We start from the raw sequence: 24073 nt of genomic DNA on the forward strand, positions 1-24073 counted from the left end.
TTATGGCTGGAAACATGTGAAAACTTCACACCGGCCAACTAACTTCAAAGGCCCACGAGACTTGTTGAATGAGAACTAAAAGCAACACAGCCAAACCATATGCTTCTTTTCAATTTTTTTGGTGTAAATTAAATATGTTCCAAAAATAAAATAAAATAAAAAGAACAAACCAAAATTGATGGAGAAAAGAATAACCCTAAAAAAAAAAAAAAAATCATGAAATCTTATTCATGACGGCTTTTAAATATTGAATTCATTGTTAGATCATCGAGTTTGAGAAAGTGAGGCCGAGAGATGAAGAAAAAGAAGAAGATGATGCAAAATTCAGATCGAATAAAATGAGAAGTTGAGAGGTTTCTTTGAACTTATTTTATGGTAACACTTGCACAATAGCAACCACAAAACCCTTTCACAATTTAGTTGAAAGGGTTTCTTTTATGCATCCACGAAATTTTCCTTTTTTCTGGTACTTTGTTTCACAATTTTGATGATAGGAGAGAAAAAAATATAAAAAGAGAACAATACATTTAAAAGAGGTTAATCCTTTAGGGGTCTATTTGAATTTACAATTTCATAAGTGTAATTAAAAAACATAGCGAACTTTAAAACATAAAATTTGAAAGCACAATTTTGTAAAAACACAACTAAGCGTTTTGCAAAATCATAATTTTCCTTTTAAAATCACAGTTTAACTTTAAAAATTGTGTGTTCTTAAAAATGCATCCTTATATCATAGATTTAAAATTGCATTTTTTTTTCTACATTTTCAATCCATAATTTTTTAAAAACAAACACTTTCTACAATTTTAATTAAAATCACACTTTCAAAATGTGGAATTGCACTCTAAATCACATTATAAAATAATGTGAATTCTTTTAGAAACTTTTATAATATGGATTCTTTTAGAAACTATCACCTTGCCATTTGACAATTTGAATGATAATATGAACTCTAGTTACAATATTTAAAATAGTAATTAACTATATACACATAAGAGCATTCCTAATAGTCTCACCAAATTTTACAAGATAAAATAGTTAAAAATCATTTTTCATTGTTTGTCATCCATTTTTTTTAAAATACACCCAACAACCTCACTATTTTAGCTATCTACAATCATTATATCATTTCAATAATCTTTTTAAAAAATGAGGTTGTGTGATACATGAGAGATAAAAATAAGAAAGAGAATTTTAATAGTTTTTTATTGTTTTGGTGAGTGAATAGTGCGCACTATAATTAGTGAATACTGTTCACTCATCAATTTTTTTTCGCTAGATTGATGAGTCTGCTAGAGACTCATTTTGGACCATTTCAACAAATTAGCTCACCAAAATAGTTAAAAACCTATTTTGACGAGTCTACCAAGAATGCTCTAACCAACAGAACAATTACTTTTTGAGTCACCAACTAGTCTCCCCCAAGAGCATTTGGAACCATAAAATAGAACACTTGTTACTTAATTAAATGCATCTAACTGAAAATATAAAAGTACCAAGAAAAAAAGATTTAACCATATCTGCACCAAACATCCACCTATAAGGCTATAAATATTGCCCAACTCTAGCTCTGCAATTTTGACCTCCCAATAAATCTTTACAAGTCAAAAGCAGTGGCAAGAAAAGACACCCCAAAAACTAGCACCTCATACAAACACGGAGTGCTTCATCTGATCTACAAATTGCCTGTAAGATGGGTGTTTCCACCCAAAACCTGCTAATTTTTCACCCACCGATGTGGGGTTATCATATTATAATTCAAAACTATGAAAGCCATATCCCTTCTTCCTCCTATCACCCTACAGTTCGATTTGCCAACAGTGCTGTGCGAACGCTAACAATGATTCAATTAAACAAGCTTCAAATTTAAAAAAAAAAAAAAAATCCATGCTTGGTTTAAGCAGGCAACTTTAGCTTTGCATTGTTTTTCCAGCTGCAAAACAAACGATTCTTAATGTTATTCATCCAATACAAAAGTGTCAGAGAGGATCATAAGATTGTGAGAGTTGATTACCTAAGAAAGTAGTAGTAAAAGAAATCTGCATATAAAGCTGTCTGAACAAGACCAGAGAAGCAAGCTGCAAAATTAAGAAAGAAATTTAGGTATATCTACACGCACCAAGACACACAACAAACAGTTTTTCTCAGTGATTCTAGGCATAGCTTACATATCCATCGACTGAAATACGTCTCTGTGAAGTAGCGGTATATCCAGTTAAGGATGTAGAATGCACGGTATGCCCTGCACAACAAAAATAAGGAATACTCCCACCATAAGTTTAATTAATATATATATATGCATGCTATATCTTTCCTTGCTTATGCGAAATATGAAGCAGAGAAAGACTGTCAGCAATAAATAGAAAACAAGATAAGAACCGGGCAAATAGAGAGTTTACGCTTCAACTGGAAACAGAAACAAGAAAGAGCAATACGTTAAACTGTTACACAAAGCTGCATATAGTTTTGATCTATGTTGCATCAACTAGGGGATGGGCGTCAGGTTTGGGTATGTACATGAGTTTCAAAAGCTCCATTTCCAAAGGTTTTACACCACATTGGAGTATCCAATACAACACATACCCTTCGGGCCATGTTGAAATGGGTTGGCAAGGTGTGAAGTGAAGGGTCCAAGAAACACCAAATCATAACAATTGAAAGCTAATAAGCTATCACGAGGAGTGTTAGAAAGGCCCCTTTTTTGCTCCCTCTATTGGTAGATCAGAAGGCCCTACTGCCGTCAGTTCAGTGACTCAATACAAATGCAATATTATGATGTATTTCATAAGGTCCCAAAATTATCAATTGGCACCCAATTTATGGGGTGGGGAAAATCAAAATAGAGAAAAAGAAAGGTCAGACATAAATACAAAACCAAGAATTCTAGCTTTTAAAAGCAGCATCCCATAAATTATGGTTATGTTTTTATGTGCGTGTATGTCTATAATGTTATATTGTGTGTGGGTACGTGCGCCAGTGTAGAGAGAGAGAGAGAGAGAGAGAGAGAGAGAGTTTGATTTACATCACTCTCAAATGGGTTCAATGTGTTTTGAGTTTTAGATGCATGCAGGTGCACTGATACCCATATACTATGGTCTGAATCATTTGATCCCGGAAACACCACATACATTTTTTATAATTTGATGCTCTCCTTACCCTAGTTTTCTTTTCAAAAAAATTTAAAGAACTACTCGAAAGATAGACTATGGAGAATGTAAAGGGTGTATCCTTTCCAAGAAATATTCTGATTTCTTAACTTACCAATAGAACATAACATCTAAACACAGAGAGAAAAACATAGGTATTTATACATATACATATATATTCATTCACATATATCACTTTTTTTCATAAAGAGTGATGCATTAAGAAAACTAAGGAGCAACAGAAACATTCCTTACATAGTACAAACCAGACACATCAGGGTGCTGTAAAAGTAGCCAAATCTACAGGGGTCTCAGTATAAACAACCAAATGGTCCAAATCTGCCACATATAATCATCATGTTGTACTGATAGGTGAAATTCTATATCTTATCCTGATACATCCATAAATGTTATTTTACACAAAGCTCTGAACATTCAAAATGTATCAACCGCTACAAAGTGGACTAGTAACTGGTCTTCTTTGCACATGAACATGACACCTTGTTTACCTCCCCCTTAGTTTATGACTTACAAAAGACTCTTATGTTCCTTTGGGTGCTAAGTAAGATATATAGACATAATAACCAATCCAATACAAAATTGTATATTCCTCAGGTATCTGCTAAGAATTATGCATGCTCTACTGATATATCTTCCACAGAGATACTTAAATATAGACAAAATACATTCCAAAGTAAAAACCTGTCGAGCATCATCCAATTACGCAAAACGCAAATTTTCATATTAGAGCTTTCATTTTTAATCTGGCACCGAACTGACTGAGACACTATGGTAAAGGAAACAGGAAGATCACAGTAGATATTGTGTGTAATGTTGCAGTGAACAATATAGTTTGTTTTCTATACACATTTGGTATAGGACCACATGAGTGTCATAATACAGAACACATTTGGGGAAGCAAAATTTAAATGGAGAAATGAAGTCCATAACACAAAATAATAGTAAAAAAAATCTAATTTTGCTAGCACACGATAAAGAGAATTCCTAAGAGCAACACTGATACGAAACAATAAGCATACCCAAGAAAGAACACATATTGGCCAGTTAAATTGTCCACATTTCCACTTCGTTGAAGCAAAACTAACTGGGGAAGAATCGCAACTGCCTCCAAGTATAGTGAAAATGCCCAGAGGATCTGCAATAGTTAAAATAAAATTAGTAACAGATCATTTTTCACCAATATGATTTGATAATATATGAGGGAACAAACTTGAAAGGTAGCATGAATGATACAAACTTGGGGTTGGATAGGTAGGTTTAGCTGAACAAAATTATAGAAGAGAACCATATGTAACAGGCCTTTACTAAGTATTTTAATGTTGACTTGCATGTGACAGGAAGGACTGAGGATTGACCATTGTTTTCTGTGGTGCTGTGTATAGGATATAAGAACCAAGGCAAGAATTGGACAAGATTCACTTAATCAAAACGGTGGACTACGTGAAATTAATAGTCCTTGTCATTGTATGATACACCATGATCTGTTTTGGATGAAAATTCATACAATATTCTAACGTGTATCACATCTGCAAAAGAAAATGATACATATTCAGACATCTAAGACAAACCATATCCAAAAAGAGATGTACTAGGCCAAAAATATATCATAATAATGTCCTACATGAGATTGTGCTAAATAGACAAAGAAGAGGCTCTTTTTTCACCCTTTTTCCTAATATCATACGAAGGCACTTTTATTTTGTTTACCTACAAAAATTCATTAAAAGCACAAGAGGTCACCACTCATTCAAGAGAAAACCCAACAAGAGAGAAAATAAACATAGAGGCACTTTCTTTTAGGATTTATAATTAGAGCCACTTTCCTCCATCAAAAAAGGAACTGATCTAGTAAGAAGCCTCTATTTACATCACTGTGATGTAAGCCACACACAAGATTTTTATTCAAGGTCAACTATGTCAATCCAATTTAAAGTAAGTAAATAAGTCAACCCCAGAACCCAGGTGAAACAAAAATGCCTCATCAAATTTCCACACAACGTGCAGACAATAGATAAGCTAAAAGTAATACAAAATAGCAACATAGGTATAAGAGCCAAGAGTAAAACCAACAACCACAGACACACAAACATGTGTGCATGTGCAGAAGTGATGTACAAGATGCACATTCTAGAATTATGGGCGCAATGCAACTGGGCTTGACAGGGGAGAAATCTTCCATGATCTACATACAGATAACAGCTCTTTTACACCTAATGTAGTGGAATAGTTGATGAATTAATACCTGTGATAAGCTGATACACCCACAAGAAGTTGATAAACAAGTTTTCCAGCCCTTTTAATAGCATCAACACTATTCTTTCCTGATAAGAGCTTAATTTTACTGCTTACGCTAATTTTCTTACTAGTCATGATTTTACAACTTAAAAATCATTACACAATCATGCCAATGAAGTGTTTATTACTATTAAATATTAACTATCACAATCCAAAATCAACACATAAACCTGAATAAATTTGCCTTGTTCGGTCAGGGTCTTCTGGGTCTTTGATACATTTTGATAGGTATTAAAAGGAAGATCTAAATCAGTTTGGCCCAATCTTCTAGCTAAATTGAACAAAGCAAATTGAGGTGCACCCAAGTACTAAAACCATGTATAGATCTTTTTGACACACATCATATAATAAACCTCATATCATTGTGTTATCAAATAAGGTGGAACTAATGAATAAGGGCTTCCAAAACAATATACGGAGGTTTTGGGTGAGGAAGCAATCTTAAAATAACAAGTAACATGCAACCAAAACTTAGAATCACAGAGAAACTACCACTGTTCAACCATACAAGAAAAAAGCAAAAAGTGTAGATCCCAATGAACCAGACCATAATGCATAAGACTAAAATTATGATATAAGCTAGAAGAAACTTATTCCAGAAATTTGGAATAGGGCCAACAGGCATTTGTTATCGCTCCTGAGAAATCGCGGAAATAATCCAGCTCACTAAGCAAATAATATCTCAAAATGATTAAGTTAAAATGAACCACCTCTTTAAATGTAAACTTCTCATTCACAAGAAGCGCCAAAGCAAAGCTCCCAGCGATAAGAAAATGGTAGCGAAATGTATCGAGCTGTTTATCATACGAACGCCTCACCACCCGGTGCATCCGCATGCAACAAACGATCGCTGCAGTGCTCCCTATGAACACAAGCTTCATCACCGTGTTATAGACGGAGATAAAGTCCGTGAACAAGTCCAAGTACCGTGTCAGAAACACCAGTGCGTAAAGCTCCTGAGTCTTAAGCGAAATCCCTGACATGATATCAAATTATCAACCAATATTAGCGTCACCAAGTCATTGCACTCAACCAAAACCTAATCACAACTACAATTCATTCTTCCTTTTGTTTCCTGAGAAAATGAGAGGAAAGCAAACAAATAGAGATCTTTCGATTCTCAAAGTATTCACAGTTCACTTCGCTTAACCTTATTCAACGGCTTACCAACACACATTTGTACCATTCCTTGACAGGAAACAATCAAATCAGGAAATGTAACACTATCCAATATTCATTTTCTTGTTGTCTAGCATTCTTGACTCATCAAACGTAACATCCCGGCCAAGAATTTTCTTGCGGGAAACCAGATCCCATAAGCGGTGCGCTTTAACATGCTTTCCATAACAAACAAAAACACATTTTTTGGACTTTTCATCTCTACTGACAGACACTATCCTATTCCTCCCAACAAGTAATGACCGACTGCGCTAGGGCGAAAGCCGAGGGAGTGGGTATAAGGGGAGTCTTAGCCCTTAGCATAGAATTCTAAACCGGCGCGGCGCACACAAATTACCAGCAACCAAACAGGAAAAAAAAACAAACCTAATGCTCCATTTGTTCACTAAAACTGGGAATAAATTAAGAAAAACGAACCAATAAGATGCCAGATCAAAGAAATTACATCAAAATCTGGGGAAACAAACAAAAACAAATAAAAGAGACTCAAATTTTCGTTCATCCGTTAATTTTATTTCCACTTTCCTGCGTTTTCTCGCGAACCAAACGGAGTGAAAGAAATGAAAATGTTGCTTAACCTGCGCACGACTTGGTGGCGTAGATTTTGAGAAGCAGGACCAGGATGCTGACCAAGTGCGTCATATCGCCGGCGAACCTAAAGATATTCATGGCTTTTCCGAGATCAAATGGCGAATATTCGTGCCCTAGATTTCAGCGATTCTCTGTGTGTAAGAGAGAGAGAGGGGAGCGGGAGGAAGGTGTCGAAGAAGGAAGGAATCGGATATTTGTGGCTTCCGTAAAAAGACTAAGAGAGGGGGAGATGACGTGGCAGTCGGAAACGGCTTCGCCTGGCCTCCACGGTGTGTTCTGAGGTGGAAGCTCGGACTTTTCACAGTACGCGTTTTGGCTTCTGTGTTAACCCGAGTTTTTCAGATGGGCGGCGCTCAAAACTGTGGCGGGTCAAATTTGCTACCCTTTTTTTTTTCTTTTTTTTTTAAAAATATTTTATATATATATACACGTAGGTAAAATTTGCTAGCTTTAACACGTAGCTCTATATTATGGGAGCTAGTAGTACTGCTTGTGAATATGTTCGAATTCTATTAACTCAACTCGTGATTGGTTTGTTTATTTAACAAATAAAGCTTGAATAAAAAATTTAGGCTCGTATAAATTTAGGCTATTTTTGTACAAGCTTGTATAAATTTATTTTTATTATTTTTAAGGTTAAATATTATTTAACCCCTTAAATTAACAGCAATTTATAATGTAGCACTATGAACTGACAACTATATGATATGGCCATTTAAACTACTAATTTAATATAATGTAGATACTCTGTTAGGAGATTTCGTCTTTTTTAAATTTAACTTAATTCTACCCAATATACCATTGTGAAGATTTTATATATATATATGTAAATTAATAAAAAAAATTTGAAAAGCACAAGAGTGGCTGTCGATCTTTAGGGGAGAGGGTGGCTTGCCATGGCGCCACCCCATGAGCTACAAGTGGCTTGCGCGCCAACCCCACTTCTGGGGTGCTCAATAAACCAACCCAAATGGGGTTAAGGGTGGCGCACGGCCACCCCTAGGTGCATGAGGTGGCGGCATGTGACCCAGAGGTGGAACAACTTCTATGGGTGGCTTGCAAGCTACTCTCTTGCTTTTTTAAAAAAATAAAAATTAAATAATTTAAAAAATAATTTTTAAGTTTTTAAGTTTTAGGTTTTATATATTATATTTTTCATATGTTAATATTTGTTTTTATTAAGAGTAACACATGTCATTATTCTATTGGTGATGATGTGGCACACTAACAAAATCCGTCAAGTGTGTTGATAAAATTTGACTGCAGACACTAAATTGTTATTTTGGCCAACTTTGAAAACATATTAATTATATTTTATACTGCGATAAATGATTTATAATTTACATTTATCCCAAAAATTAATTTGTTATGTTTTTAATTTTTATATATTTATAGTTTTAATTTATTCATTTTTTTTTTTTAAAAAAAAAAGTGATATGTGTCATTATTCTATTAGTAATGACACATGGTACACTAATGAAATCCGTCAAGTGTTTTGATAAAATTTGACTGCAGAAATTAAATTGTTATTTTAGCCTATCTCTAGGACTTTTGGATTATTTTTTATTACACTATAAGCAAATTGTAATTTCGGCCAACCACAAAGAACGAAATTTTGCATTTATCCTTATACTTTTTTTAAAAAAATAAAATAAAATAGATTTTTTCTTTATTTCTTTTTCTTTCTTTTTAAAAAAAGTATTTTTCTACTAATTAATAAATAGAAAATGTAATTTTTCGTTTTTCAATGGTTAAAATAAAGGTATTTTCAGAATCTTTTAATCAAATCTGAATTTTCATCTAAAATAACGGTCAAAACTGACAGAGGGGGCTAAATCATATCAAATTGGTAATTTAGAAGACCGTATCATGTGAGCTGTCAATTCATGGTTCTACATCTAAATAGTTGTTAGTTCAGGAAGGTAAATAATATTTAACCATTATTTTTTAATTTTATAATTAGAACATGTTAAGCACTTAAAAAAAAAAAACGAAAATAAAATGTTTTTCACAATGCTAAATCCATCCTAAATGGGATTATCAAACACCACCCATGCCCGTATTCACATAATTAAGAGAAAAATTAGAGGATAATCATAAGCCGGTGTGCCAGAATAGTGGACTTCCACTATGACCCAGATCCTCCCTTCTCTCTCTCAAAAAAAAAAAAAAATCCTCCCTTCTCTCCCTCTGTCGGGTTAGGTAAGTTTCCTATGGAGATGAGAGAGACTTAATAGCTGTCGTTTAGACAATCCAAGTCAAAGCCTTTTCCGATTCGCTTGTCGTCCTATTTCAACCCATTTCAATTTCTAGCTTATTCCCAGAATTTTATCCCAGGATTCATTCACTGTCTCTTGGAACTCTCTACGATGGGTTGTACCGGATCGTCTCCGGCCAAAGGGGATGGTAAAGATGCTAATTGGTTCACTTCTAATTGTAAAAAGTTGGTGTTTCTTTGGCATTATTGAAAGAAGCGATTTTTTGGCAAGAGCGTTGTTTTGTGCTTGTAAATGTTGCTTGAATGATTGTACTGTGAAATTTAGGTGTACATATTTTCTGGGTTTAATGTAATTTCTATATGGGTGATCGGTCTGGGCTCTAGCTTCAATGCTTGATGTTGGGATTGGATAAGCCTCTACCCTCTTAAGGAAAAAATTAATTAGTGTATGTAAATGTGGATATTTTGTTTGATTTGATAAGTGTTTGATGGCAAATTATCTCAACTATTTTCTGCTTGATATAAGCCAATAGTCCAGGTCATTCTTGGGTGACAAATCTCAACTTTGTTGTATGTTTGTGATGTGATTTGTTTGTAATCACGTGGTTGACATTTTCCACATAATGACACAATTGTATGTGCATATGAAATTTTCCATGTGCTTTTGTATCTGTTCTACATTTCTGGATATTTAGTATACAACAGAGCTTACTTTTATTATGAATGATCTATATTGGTATATGAGACTGATAGTTTGATTCCAGGTTAATTCAGTTTATTTGATGGAGTTACGTTGGTTTTATATGATCTCAGAGACTGCTAAGAAAATTCGGAAGCCGAAACCTTGGAAGCATACAGAACCAATTACAAGGACACAACTAATGAAGATGCGTGATGAATTTTGGGATACCGCCCCTCACTATGGTGGCCAGAATGGTACTCTTCCTATGAAAATTGTTTATGCTCTCAGAGAATGTATGCAGTATGCACAGATATTGTTTAGATATTAAGTTTGTTTTGTCAAATTCTGCTAGGCTTGGATTTCAAAATTAGTTAAGTATCTAATAACACACCCACTCTGAACCCTCCTGGAGTTACTAAAAACTAAGGGCAGGACATACTATATCTACTGTATAATTGGGAGAATAAAGATTGACATTTTATTTTCTTGTTTGCTAACTTATCTGTATGATTTGGGTGAAAGTTCCAATTTCATGGCCCATGTGTGGTGTACCGTGCACTAACTTAAATGGGTTCTATAAAGTCACATAGCAGGAAATGGACACCCAGAGGATTAGACGCTACAAACCATGTTGTCGGGGGTTTGAATCCCTCCTTGCCCACAACTGGACAAAAAGGGCAGGGACTTTCCAAAATCATGATTGGGATACTGGACCCAAAGCTATGGAACTTAGGTGTGGGTCTTTTGTCAAAATGTGATGGCCTTAATTTTTTTCTTTTTATTTATCGTTAATTTAATGATGGATAAATTAAACATTAAATGTAGTAGTCATAAAGGAATATGACTAACTAGAGGAAGAAAACATCAATATTGCATATGTGGGAACAACCAAAGAGCAAAGATTACAATTAGAAAATCTGTAGAATGGAGTATCCTTAAAACCTTTCTTAAAACCTTTTTTTTTTTTTCCTTTTCCTGTGTCTTCAAGCATATGTGTTGCTTAAGGCAGTAAGTAAAGCTAGAGAGACTGTTGAAGTTTCTGTGACAAGCATTTATAGTAGATATCGCATTGAAACTCTAGCAGTTACTTTCTTATGGTATTATAGCATAATATGCATAAAAATACCTTTACTTAAAGAGATCGTAATGAGCGATTGCAAAGAACATGAATCAACACAACTTATTTATTAACATTTTGATTGTTGTGTGTAAAAGATTTTGAACTTCAATAATTTTCATTGATGTATAGAAGGGTATAAATAGAGGACTAGATTACATGTAATCCTATCTAAAGTTTGAATTACAAACCTATCTAAAGTTTGAATTACAAAAACAGAATTCTAATCTATCTAAATTCAAATTCAAAAATACAGAATCCTATCTCTAGATGTTATCCATTAGTTAGAGATTATTTGAATGAGTCTTCAACTGAAGCTGGACGTGATAATGAATCTGGACATGATGACTCTGCACGTGTATTAGATGAGCTGGCAGAGATATCGTTTACAGTGTGCATCAGCCTCTTAGATTTTGTAGAATGAAATTTTGGATTATGTTTGTTGATCTATATAGACTCTGTGCCATATGCTTGTTCACACAAATAGGCAGCATATGGATGGTTAAAGATTGATTCAAAAAATTTTATGCTTTCATTGAGATTTGATGTTCAATGCAGTGCCTATTAGCATCACGAAAGCTTTTGTGTTTTGGACATTGGCGTATGGTTGCACTTAAATCAATGCCAACAGTTGTGTGATATTTTTTCTGTGTCAGGTTTACTTGCATGAGCATGAGCTGTGACATGGTAAAAATTGCATGTTTGTTCTAATTGTCGAATCCCCTGGTTGGGCCCTTCTTGTCTCTTTAAGTTAAAAAATTTCATGGAGAAAGTATACTTTAAAAGTTGCTTTTATTAATCTCTGACAGTTTACCTGTGTCTATTGCTTCATGCTGGAAGCAAATATTTAACTAAGCCCTGTATCAGTTGGTAGGAAGAGTTCACTGATTCTGGTTATCAGCTGACACTAATTGTGAGAGTTTCCTTAAAGGTTCACACATTTCATTTCATTGAAATGTATCCTTACTGCGTCAGCCTGTAAGGGTAGTTGGTGAATGTCTTCCAGTATATTAAGCATTTTCCTCTCCAACTGAATTGTCCAAAAGTTCTCTTAAAAATTTTTAGAAAGAGATTTATCGTAGAGCTTTATATAATATGAATATATATATATATATATATTTTTTTGATAAGTAAAAAAAAAAAACGAATACCATTGTTGATTATGACCAACATCCTTTTAGAGAACGCCTTTGTTAGAAGATATGGAGCCTGCACAGAAGTAGATATATATGCATATCTCTGCATTAAGTTTTTCATTGACATTCTTGTAGACTATGTTTTTAACATGCCAATCGTTGATAGCTGTGAAAATGAACTTATGTTTTTAATCATGTTGGACCTCTTTTATTCTAATAGTTTATTGCATTTAGATTACCGTGTTGACTGATGGTTGAAGAAGCTAATAGAAAAAAAATTGATTTAGATTATGAAATTGTACTAAATCAAGAGTTTTCTTCTCACGGTTTATGGTTACTGGTAATAAACATCAGTTAACCAGGACAAAGTGTTCTCGGTTCAGCAAAACAAGTTGGATCCTGTAGAGTGCAGGTCTATTATTTAATCTTCTACAAAATGGTTCCATTTCCTAGCTACCTACATTGTGGTTGTTTAATTACCTTGATCTGTCATAGTTCACTTGGCGAAGTGCATATACCACTTGCCAAGAATAGAAGGTTTGTTTTGCCGTGTCTGGTTACTTTTATCACTTTCACTCTCTCATGCTACCTATTTGCCTCATTTGTCTGTGTACTTGTGCATAATTAGTACAATTTGAGATCTAAATTATGTCACTTTTTTTAGTGTATCCAAGTTCACTTTTGTTGATGTCATTGTCATTGTTTAGTTATTATTGCTCTTAGCCTCTTAGCATCTGAACACTCTGGGCAGAAATATCGAGATATCAACTAGGAAAGAAAAACTGACTAATCTGAAGTTAGGAACTCCGAACTCTAGAATTTCATCTTCTGTTCCAACCAATTCCTGGAATAATTTTTGGAAGTTTTAATGTTTTAGATGCTTTAGTTATTATCTTTATTTTACAGTATAATGTGATTTATATGAGGTGACTGAACCTATCATCAGTGTTGACGATCAACCATCTTTTTTCTTTCTTTTCTTTTTTTTTTTCCATCTTTTTTTTTTCTTTTCTTTTTTTTCATTCATATATCATATTACATCTCTTGGACAATGCAAATGAGTTATGGCTATATTTTCTAGTTTTACTGTCAATGGAGTTCTATGATGTTCTTGTTTAGAAGTTGTGATAACCCTGAATGCCCTCCTTCACATAAACATTTGTTTAATTCTTGTTCCTATTTCTGTATGAAAGTATAATTTAACTTCTGTACTGTTATTGCTATAAGGCTAGGTTGCATAAAGGTTTTCAAAAAAGTTACATTTTAATCTGGTTGTTTTGCTCCCTCCTACTCGATTGTAGTCATCAACGTTATGGTATATGTTTTTTATTTTGACGGATACATGATAGTTGTATGTGCTGTGCAATCTACGTGTATAATTGGTTTAGCATGCTAGGATTTGTCTTGAAGAAATAATTTTTTAAGTGTTTAAGGGAAGAAAGAAGATATCTGAAGAATGAATGTTTGTGTTCTTTCCAGAGATATGGGATGCCCTTCGAGCTGCTGCTGAAACTGACTTAACCCTTGCACAAGCAATTGTGGACAGTGCTGGTGTGATCGTTCAGAGTGCTGACTTGACAATCTGTTATGACGAGAGAGGTGCCTCATCCTTTCCAAGAATAGAGATCCCCAGCAAGCAGTGCAGGCAGCAAATGTGAGAGTCTTTATATGGCTTACTTGCCCGAGCAGATCTCGGAAACCCGTTTTCTTGTTCGGGCAAATGGGCGCATAAAAGCTTTTTCACATTTGCAGTTTGGACTGCTAGTTACTGGGAATACAAATCCTCCTTTCCCCCAATCCCTTTTTTTTTTCTTTCACTTCTGTTATTCTAGTTTTCCTTTTTTATCCAGCTTACAGAATTCCCATTGCAGGTGCAAAATATGAAATTCCCAAGTATGTTTTGAGTGAGCCAACCAATTTAATACAAGATAATTGACAAGAGGGCAAAGAATACAGAACTTCATTGAGACTGTAAATTTTGTATATTGATCTCATGGTCGCTAGTGTTCTGAATCTTGATAGAGTTGAATGGGTATTAAGAATTCATTTGGCAGCCCCCAATTACTTTGATTCAAGGTTTTTTCAAATGGATTGTCCTCATACATCTTTTCCTCGTATCTGCACGTGCGCGTGTGCGTGCGAGCGTGTGTTTGTTTTTGTCCATTTATTCTCCAACCCAAAAAGCTAATTAAGTTTAAGAACCTCTTCTTAAGTTAACACCAAAGGATGCAATATATCAGCACTGCAAGAGCACAATAGTTCAAATCTGATTTCCCAAGGCCTTGGTGCTTGATTTGTGTTTGGTTCTGAAATCGATGGTTTGGGCCCAATCCCAACAGATTGTTATTGGGTTGGACTGTTTTGGTTGGTTTGACTTGCCCAATTAGCCCAATTGTCACACTTGTAACCTTATATATATATATATATATATCTTATCTGTACTTGACATGTTCTACCTGTTATTTTTTCGGTTGCATTTTCATCCCTACTTTTTCTTCTTCTTCCTTTTTTTCTCTTTTTTTTTTTTTTTTTTTTTTTTTTTTTTTTTAATTATTATTTTTTTAATCTGATTCACTGTTAGAGAATATATAATGTTGGGTCAACATCCACTACAAGTCCTTAGTATAAAAAATTGGCCACAAAGGAAGGACATGAAGACATGAAGTGAAAAAAGAATCACGAGGTTAAGAGCTTGCACATGCTCAATACCTACCTATGGTACAACATGATTAGGGGCTTCTTGGAGTGAACAACGAGGAGTGATTCACAGGGGACGGAAACCCATCCCCTATCTAACCATTTTTATTAAAAAATAAATTTTTAATAAAAAAGTGACCTCTGATGTGGGACAGGTGGGAGACCGTCCCTCACAAATCATTTTCTGTGAACAACACGATTTGAAACCTTTTGCAATCGCAGTATTCATTCTTTTAGGTAGCCCATGTATTGAACTGTCTCAAAAATTGACATTTTCGTGCTCAATCCCCTCCCTTTGTACCCTATGCCCACTCAAGCAACCCCTACATGGAAAATGAACAGCGGGTTATAAGCCTTTCACGCTGTAGGCATCTGAATTCTGAAGGACATTACCCTAAGACCATCATTCGATGGACTTTTAGCCTCGGACCATCATTCGAAGGAGATTTTGACGAGGGAGGCTTCCCAAGAGACCCATACTCTTGCTACATCACTTCCTAAGGGACTACCCCCATGGCACCTCCTATAAAAAGAGGGCACATTTCCTTAACTACGTAGAACAAACTGTCTCTTTTTAAGCTCTCTGTTCAATTTTCTCTTCTAAAAATATCTTACTAACTTAAGCATCGGATCGGAGGTCCCGTGGCCCCCTCAATAGTCAATACAATTCTTAACTCCCACGCTCGGGATAGGGTTCAAGTTTAGCCAAAACTTTGCTGCTTGTGCACCCCCTACTTGCCCCTATAGGGTAGCAAAGGAGTGCAAATGTGCAATATCGCCGCAAAGGGGCACGTTGGCACGTGATTAAGTAATCACTAGAAAAGAAATGGTGAGAGCTTTGTTTCTCAAGATAAGGGATTGCATTAACATAGAAAGTAAAAAAGAACGGAGATTGGAACACAAAATCATGTTGTTGTCCCTTGGGAACTAGACAAAAAAAGTAGCTTTTCTAATGAATAAAAATCATTCTCTCCACCAACTATATTAAGTAAGCTCAGCCTCAGTAGATGAGACATATAATTATATAAGCTCAGCTTAATGTTGTATATATATATATATATATATATAGAGAGAGAGAGAGAGAGAGAGAGAGAGAGAGAGAGCCTTGGGCAGACACCCTTGGTTGAAGGGGGGTTCACTTCTAAAAGAAAAGTATTGTCCATTTCCATATACCATTCATTTAGTGGCTTAATTATATTTTACAATTTCATGTTAAATTAAGTTTGAATCGTTAACCAAGTAATGCTACTTTTCATATCCATTTCACATTGACGGACGTGACGTATTTTAAATGATTTTTCTTTTTTGACTTTTTAAAGAATTGACACAGTGTAAAGAGTAACATTGCTCTAATCTATAATTTTAAAGTTTCACTTAACTCACGAGAGATCATATTTTTTAATTTTTAAAATTTGTTCAGATAAAATCACTGCCTTAATTAAAATTATTAGCAATCTTATTACAATCTCATTACACTAAACTCATGAAAAAAAAAAAAAAGGCAAATACAATATGACACTTTATATGAAAAAATTATAATTGAGTAATGTTTCTCTTCGCATTCATTTATCACCCACATTTTACACCGATTGACGTGACTTTCATTTTTTTTTTTTAATGATTGACATGGAAAGCTACTTAAAACACACAAATCAAAATGTGTGATAAATATGTACGAAGAGTAGCAATATTCATTATAATTTTGTTTTATATTCTCAATACAAAAAATATTAGTAAATTAATAACTCAAAATACAAACCAAAAGTTAAAAATATTCCAAAAACATATTAGCAAACATACTGTACTTTTGCTCTCCTCTGTGACATGGGTTTTTTCTTCTTTTATATGATCATCTTCCTTTAAAAAAATAAAAAATGAAGAGTAGTTTTGCTCGGGTGTTGGGAAGTTGCTTTGAGTTATTAAAAGTTGCCATTGGCAATAATGTCTCTAGCCCTAAAGCAGCCGTCAAAGATATCTTTTAGTTAATGGGAAGCCAAATCATCTTGTGATGTTGAATCCTTTTTTTTTTTTTCTTTTCTTTTGATGTTCCTTTCGGTTCTAATTTTAGCTTCACGGGTGGGTAGTTGATCAACCAATGAACCGCAAAAGATAACTGCTTCTCCTGTTGCCTTTTGAAATCACCCAACTAAAACTCAAAAGAACATCAACTTCATGCATGTTGCCTTTCAATTGCTTAGGATTAATCAATTGCCACCACTTTTCCCCACCATCCATTTCCTTCTGTCTCTAACATTTATGACTAGCATTTTGGTGATGAAGTATAAAAACCAAAGAAAAAAAGAAAAAAGAAGTTCATAAATGATCACAGCACAATGAGATCGAAATAAAAATGATCTCTTCATCAAAATTAGCTTGGAGGGTGCATAAATGGAATAAGACCTCTCCATTTCAGGTGTTACAGTTCAGATTTTTTGTTTTGTTATGCTTAACACATGCAGTATATATATGGTACTGTATAGCAATATATACTCCATTGAATATGTAAAAATTAACCTAAACTATGAAATGGATAATTAATTTCCCTTCCAAGAGTCCCGTCATTCTACCTATAACACAACTTCTTCTCAACAAGTTGAAGGAATTTTAAAAAAATAATGCTACTCTTCTCATTTATTACATTCATTTCACATTAGCTAATGTAATGTGTTTTAAGTGACTTCTCATATTAGGCACTTAAAATACTCTACGTCAACAAATATAATAAACAAGCATGAAGAGTAGTGTTTACTCTTTGCCTTAATTTACATAGTCTTGACAGCCAAATCCTCATAATCCTCTCCTTTGCTTCATCTTGTTGGCTTGTGCCTTATTTGTAATTCTACACTATGTCATCTAGTGGGAAGTTGAAAGCTGATGAACTAGACTAATACCTACCATGCCAAACCCTATTCAACAATAAGTTATTCCTCTAGACTTAGCAAGCAACTTTATTATCAGTTTTAGCAATTATTCAAGCCAATTAATCTCATTAATTATTCACATCTTGGTAATAAATTTCTCTATCCAACTAATTTTCCCTTTTGGGGTCACATAATTATCCTTAGCAGGCAATATAAAGGGACCTGCATGTACATTGAAGGACTTGAAACATAGAGGCCACCACAAAAACCTACATGGTGCATGCATGTCAATGTCGTTTTGCAGGGAATATATATATATACATGGTCCAACCCTGTGAGCTCTCGGCCCCAAGAATTTAGTTCATATGGCCAGTGATGTGAAACTTTCGTATATATTCCAAATTAAAAGGACACAAAAGATGGTCCAATTTAATTGTTTGTTTCCGCCCCCTTGCCTTATATAGTCCTAACATTAATACGTGCCAACTGCCAAACTTACACCAATGGAAAAGAGGGTTGGTAGTGTTTCAATTCTATTATCCAATTCTATTATCCATCACGAGCTCTAGAATTTGAAGTACGAAAATCATATAGAAACTCTAGTAGCTTTGAAGATCGAGAGCTCTAATTCTCTAGCTAGTTCGTGAGACCGTAAATTGAACGTAAATTGTTACCAAGTAAGACAAGCAACGAGTCCGACCCATGTACATGAATATCCCTTATTTTACGGCAACCAATATTTGAGGAAGGTGACAATTCATCATATATCTACGTTGACTTTTTATGTTTGTTGAGGTTTATGAAACACATAACGTTCTTAGGATGGACTTCTATGGTCCCCCCTTAGTTTATTAATTCATTGCCAACGAGAATCCAAGAAGATCACATGGATTGCCGCTGTACAAGATGTATTTGTCGATCTGTGGAGTACTAGAACTTGCGCAAATAGCAACCCCATACCTTGACTATAACTTGGACCTTGTGTGGGGGGCACATTAATGTCACAGTGTCACCTAGTATTTATGACCCCGCTACAAAGTACAAATTTATTTTTCTACTGCCAAAATTTGAATTTTGTTTTTTTTAAAAAAAAAAAAAAAAAAAACTCAGGGTGCATTTGGCATTGCGATTTCGCAAATAAAAAGTACGATTTTAAACTAATTCACAGAAAATGAATCGTTTTGAATTTCTGTTTTTAAAAAAATAATGATTTGAAAAAGCAGAAACTCTGCATTTTCAAATCATAGGCAGTAGAGTGTTTTTTTTTTTTTTTTTTTTTTTTTTTTTTTTTTTTAATGCATATAATTTCAAAGGCCAAATTATGATTTTGTCAAACACTTAATTGCGTTTTTAAAAACCACGTTTTCAAATCGCATATTTTAAAATTACAAACCCCAAATGGACACTTAATATATTAAACTGATAAGTATTCTTAGGACATGTGATTCTCAATTCTTTTATTTTTTAATAAAATTAACAAAACATGTAATTCTCACGTACGTTTTAAAAAAAAAAAAAGAAAGTATAAATAAGAATTGCATACTCTAAAAATAAATATCAATTCAAAAAATTACATTATTAAAATATAATTTCATCTACACGAGTCACACGACATTCCAGACATGTAAGATTGTTAACGATCTACTGCATAATATTTCTAAAAAAGAACACAGAACATGCAGCAGCAACGGGTACGGTCCACTGTTTCTCTCGACATAGGTCTTTCCATCTCTTGGCTCTTGGCTGCGCCCCCAACACGTACATATGGCTTGCAATGTCTTTCTGTAGGCATGGGTACGTACCTTTGCATGTTTGTGCCCCATCTAAGATTGGTAGGCCATATTCAGTCGGAATTTCTATCTTCTGTCTAATACAATATTAGGATCTGACTATCTAACGAATTAAGATCTAATTAGATCTGCAAAACTTTGGTCTTTTGGTGATACTTACATTGTTTTTAAGTTTTGTTGGATCGGGCATTTTACCTTCTCATCTGAAAATTAAATGGTGTCAAACGAGAAAAGTTAAAGCTTTTTATGGCATTCGAAATCGTACCTCGCAAGGCATATTCGAAGAGTTGTCCACATAAGCAGAACGACATTGTTGCATCCCAACAAGTTTGAGCATCACAATTTGGATGACACTACTGTAGGTTCAAACTCATAGGGCTCCATCATTTTTGCTAGAACTATGGTTTGCCCCTTGTGACCCGAACTCGGGAGAAGCTTTGACAGCCATGCTCGCAGTTTTCACAACCTTTTATCTCAAGATTGACATCATCATCCTAGAAGGAGAATTCTTGGCAGTGATCCTTTCCCTTTAACACAGTCACCTGACTTCATATTGAAAAATCACACCATTAGTCTTAAACATCTTTGGCTTGTAGCCTTTTTTTCATAGCTGGATAGCTTCTAAGGTTCACGAGAGCGCAACGCATTTACAACTGAGTAATGTTATATACTACATTTTTATCTCACAAATATACCACAGTGCTAACGTATCAGTCTCAACTAATCCTTAGATCACTCATTTAACGTGGCTTAAGCTTCTCAATGCTTCCCCAAATGTTGGCTAACAAACATACCAATAAATAAATGTGTTGGGTCCTACTTCTTATATATTTGTTGGTAGGATTGCAGCACCTAATTGAAAGAATTAAGTATTGGATTGTTTTTCAAAAGTCATCTGAAAAGTAGATCAAATTCAAAACTAATATAAAGATAGTCACCAATCACCATCCATATATAAAATAATCATAAAAAAAAAAAAGCACACCAAATTAAACAGGAATACAGGAATCCTAGTGAGTAGAGAGTTTATAGAAACAGTCTCTTTTTTATTTTTTTCCTTTTATTTTCTAATGATGAATGTATTATTATTATTATTATATTTTTTTATCCAATCAGCAAATTTCAGACAAGTTTCGTGTTGAAAAAACAATAATAACCATGAACATGCACGGTGGTGCTAACGACAAAAGAAAAGTGGAGACTAAAGTAGAAAATCGTATAGAATAATTATATGCATCTCTATCATAAATTCTCGTTTACTATAAATTATTTAGAAAAGAAAAAAGTGTTAAGTGTTATAATCTTGCTGTCCACATCTTCTCGTTCCATACCATTCACTGAGATGTCGGCAACAAGTAAAAGGTGACTGCATGCAATGTATTAGTTATATTTACGTTATTATTCTAAAACGATTAATTAAATATTCTTTAAAAAAAAAATTATAAAGTTTAGTTTTATTTGTTGAGGCAAGTGGTTTATATTCTCTTAAACATAGAAAATAATACGAGAATACCAATAAAGCGGCCAGTGAAGCGTAATTAAGTTTATGTTGCATGTGGATGATTAGGTTGCGGGGGTGCGGGGGCAACGGCCCCACAGTACGGTATATAGTATTTTAAAATTTTTCATATATGTCCGTACAGTAAGGTTTTGTTATGAATTTGTTATGCTGTAATTTTAAATCATTATTGAATATAACTGCACTCCTGTAAACGTAGGTATATTACCGAATCACGTAAATTTGTGCCTTAATTTCCTCTTGTTCTCTCTCTTTTCAATTTCATATTATTCAACATTATTCTGTACAATAACAACATACTTAATAAGAAACAACACTCATGTTACGTGACTTGGATTGTGAACGAAGTAACAACTCATGGGCACATTTATAATTCACCCAATTAGGAAGGGCATGCAATTTGTTTTCTCAATGTGGAACTAATTTTCTTGAGTGCCACAATCTCCAATCGCTCAAATCCTTAACATCTTTATCAGGGTCACGCCATGCAATATTTCAGCGTCACATGATATTATTAGATTGCTTTGAATTTTTTATATCATTTGTAATGACTCATAAAAAAATGTTAACTGTTAGGGAAATAATCAGCCCCAAAGACACGTAGGCCTAAAGTAGTATCGGGGGCCCAACCCATTGGATTGGTCCGTCCAGATCAGACTTAAGTACATGACCCGTTGTTACCTCCAAAAAGGACTCCTATCCCGAGTATATCGAGATAGACTCATATCTCATCAAATATGGGATAAGGTATTTAATAATATGGCATCAGATGAAGAGTTAGTATCCTATTCAGTTTGGACTCTACTACCCAATTCAAATTCTATGAAGATAAGACAAAATATTCTTAATTAGATTATGCTCCAAGCACTCCAGTAATTCTACAACTTTGGACTGTGAGCCTATAAGTAAAACTACTACGTCAGGTATTTACATATACATATATTCTCTAAGCTCTGAGATTTTTAGTTCTCCCTAAAAGTCATAAAGTTTGTACTGACTTAGTCATCGGAGTGGGCGTAGTCGGTGCCCCCGACTAATTGTTTATTATTTTGCAGATTACGTGGAAAGCGATTATCAAGCAAGACGAAGAATCACAAGGCAATACGTCATTGTGCCGAAAACTGTACTAACAAACCACGTCTGCGCTATCATTTCTAAATAATTAGTCGAATTATAATTAAAATTTCTTAAAATCACTTATAAACTTTAATCTGGCTTGATAAATTTAAGCTATAGAAATAGATCCTTTAACCAATAAAGTTTTTTCCTACAAACAATTAACACTTGCTGATGCTAATCAATCTAAATCATCCAATAAAAGTACTCCATAATTCACGAGCTCGAGATCAAGAATTGACTGTGATCTGTCCACATTAAGCATTATTTTCAATTGAGATAATGCTGTTTAACAGTATAAGCATGTTCAGTTGAGAAGTCTAATCAATCACGTGTCTCACGTACACTAAAGCCTCTGTGGGCAATGTCTTAAAGTTGAGTGAAAAGTGAACGTTCCTCGTCCTTTGTGTCTTATGATAACTTACCATGGATAAGAAAGAGTATATTTATTTATTATTTAAATACTATTCTTTATGTATTGCTCTTAACTTTCATTCAATAAAATAAAATTTAAAGTTCAAAATATTTTAATTTTAAATAAAAAATAGAGTAAAGATACAATTTGAACTGAAAACCTTACATGTATGCCACATAGATAGAAAAAGAGTTATATTTTGCAGTTACTTGTATGAAGACCCTTAGGCCTTATTACTTTAAAATGATTAAATTTATTGTTGTTATTTTTATTTTTATATAGAGTTAACATTTTGAGATAAAATTGTGATTTAACATTAAATGAACGGGGATGCTCTACAGATTGTAATAGCGGTTACAGCAAAAGGTAATAATTTAAGCAAAATTGGACATATAGTTGATGAAATCAAAATAAGTCTGAGCTAATTAAGATCTTATAGCATTGCACATGTCAATCAAGAGGAATGCAAATTCAGCTATTCGTGTTATAAATAGAGTTTGATGCTTCATTTGTTTCAACGTAGAATGATTTCCGTCGTAAAATATTTTTAACGAAATCATTTTCAAAAATAATAATTTTCTCAAAAATATTCTCAAAAAAATAATAGATGTTGCCCAATTCCGACGCCGCCTGGATTCCGACGACCGATCATTGCTGGATTCCGGCCATCGGATATCAAATATGCATGCAAGGGCCAAGAGTTTAATTTCGGAAAACGATTTACGGTTTTTAAAACCGCAAATCGTTTTTCAAAAATTAAAGAAGTTTTTACGGTCAAACCGAAAATAATTTTTGTTGATCATTATTTTCACCCCACCAAACATCGTAAAATGTCGAAATTATTTTACGCCGAAACAAACGGAGCATGAGTTGACGAAACTCCAAATTGTATATGTTGTATTGTAGCTAGGGAGCAATTTGCCCCTCGTTGATTTGATGAATTTTCAATAAAATTTGAAATTTATTCAAAAAAAAAAAAAAAAGTAGAAGTTTTGAATTCGAATTATGATTCCGTAATTTAACATCTATTTCAATTAAATATTTCATAATAAAGAATTTAGACCCATAATGTGATAGCTTAAATTTACTATTTACTGTCAATAAATAATGATGAAGGAAATGAATATATATAGAAGCATAATAAAAGAAACTCGATCTTCCAGTAGTCCGAGTGGTAGATGATAATTGCCCGTTTCATTAGCATTGAACATCATAAGAATTAGAAACATATGTTTCTTTAAACATGAGCCATCATTGATGAGTTGAAACTTGAATGGTGCACGTGACAAT

The 24073-nt window shown here is 33.9% G+C and overlaps 2 protein-coding genes across 2 annotated transcripts; one reads left to right on the forward strand and one right to left on the reverse strand.

Moving 5' to 3' along the window:
* Window positions 1–1493: 1493 nt before the first annotated feature.
* LOC133869425 (ER lumen protein-retaining receptor A-like) lies at window positions 1494–7610 on the reverse strand. Its single transcript, XM_062306417.1, has 6 exons — window positions 7220–7610; window positions 6173–6438; window positions 4187–4302; window positions 2169–2242; window positions 2015–2078; window positions 1494–1933 (listed from the first exon to the last, which is right to left on the reverse strand). Exons 1-6 carry the CDS (start codon window positions 7308–7310, stop codon window positions 1897–1899), a joined length of 648 nt encoding a protein of 215 aa, XP_062162401.1. The 5' UTR covers window positions 7311–7610; the 3' UTR covers window positions 1494–1896.
* A 1714-nt stretch (window positions 7611–9324) lies between these two features.
* LOC133867785 (uncharacterized) lies at window positions 9325–14487 on the forward strand. The gene is made up of 4 exons (XM_062304544.1): window positions 9325–9638; window positions 10264–10386; window positions 13865–13984; window positions 14257–14487. Exons 1-4 carry the CDS (start codon window positions 9602–9604, stop codon window positions 14319–14321), a joined length of 345 nt encoding a protein of 114 aa, XP_062160528.1. The 5' UTR covers window positions 9325–9601; the 3' UTR covers window positions 14322–14487.
* The last annotated feature ends 9586 nt before the right edge of the window (window positions 14488–24073 follow it).

Source organism: Alnus glutinosa, chromosome 5, assembly GCF_958979055.1.
Source record: "Alnus glutinosa chromosome 5, dhAlnGlut1.1, whole genome shotgun sequence".
Taxonomy (NCBI): Eukaryota; Viridiplantae; Streptophyta; class Magnoliopsida; order Fagales; family Betulaceae; genus Alnus; species Alnus glutinosa.

Bases quoted from the DNA above. Each gene is read 5' to 3' on its own strand.
- LOC133869425 (XM_062306417.1), bottom strand. From the start codon at position 7,310: ATGAATATCTTTAGGTTCGCCGGCGATATGACGCACTTGGTCAGCATC. The intron at 6,439-7,219 runs GTTAAGCAACAT...ATATCATGTCAG, and splicing joins CGCCACCAAGTCGTGCGCAG to GGATTTCGCTTAAGACTCAG. The intron at 2,079-2,168 runs GTAAGCTATGCC...TTAATTTTGCAG, and splicing joins GTATTTCAGTCGATGGATAT to CTTGCTTCTCTGGTCTTGTT.
- LOC133867785 (XM_062304544.1), top strand. From the start codon at position 9,602: ATGGGTTGTACCGGATCGTCTCCGGCCAAAGGGGATG. The intron at 9,639-10,263 runs GTAAAGATGCTA...ATATGATCTCAG, and splicing joins GTCTCCGGCCAAAGGGGATG to AGACTGCTAAGAAAATTCGG. The intron at 10,387-13,864 runs GTACTCTTCCTA...TGTTCTTTCCAG, and splicing joins TCACTATGGTGGCCAGAATG to AGATATGGGATGCCCTTCGA.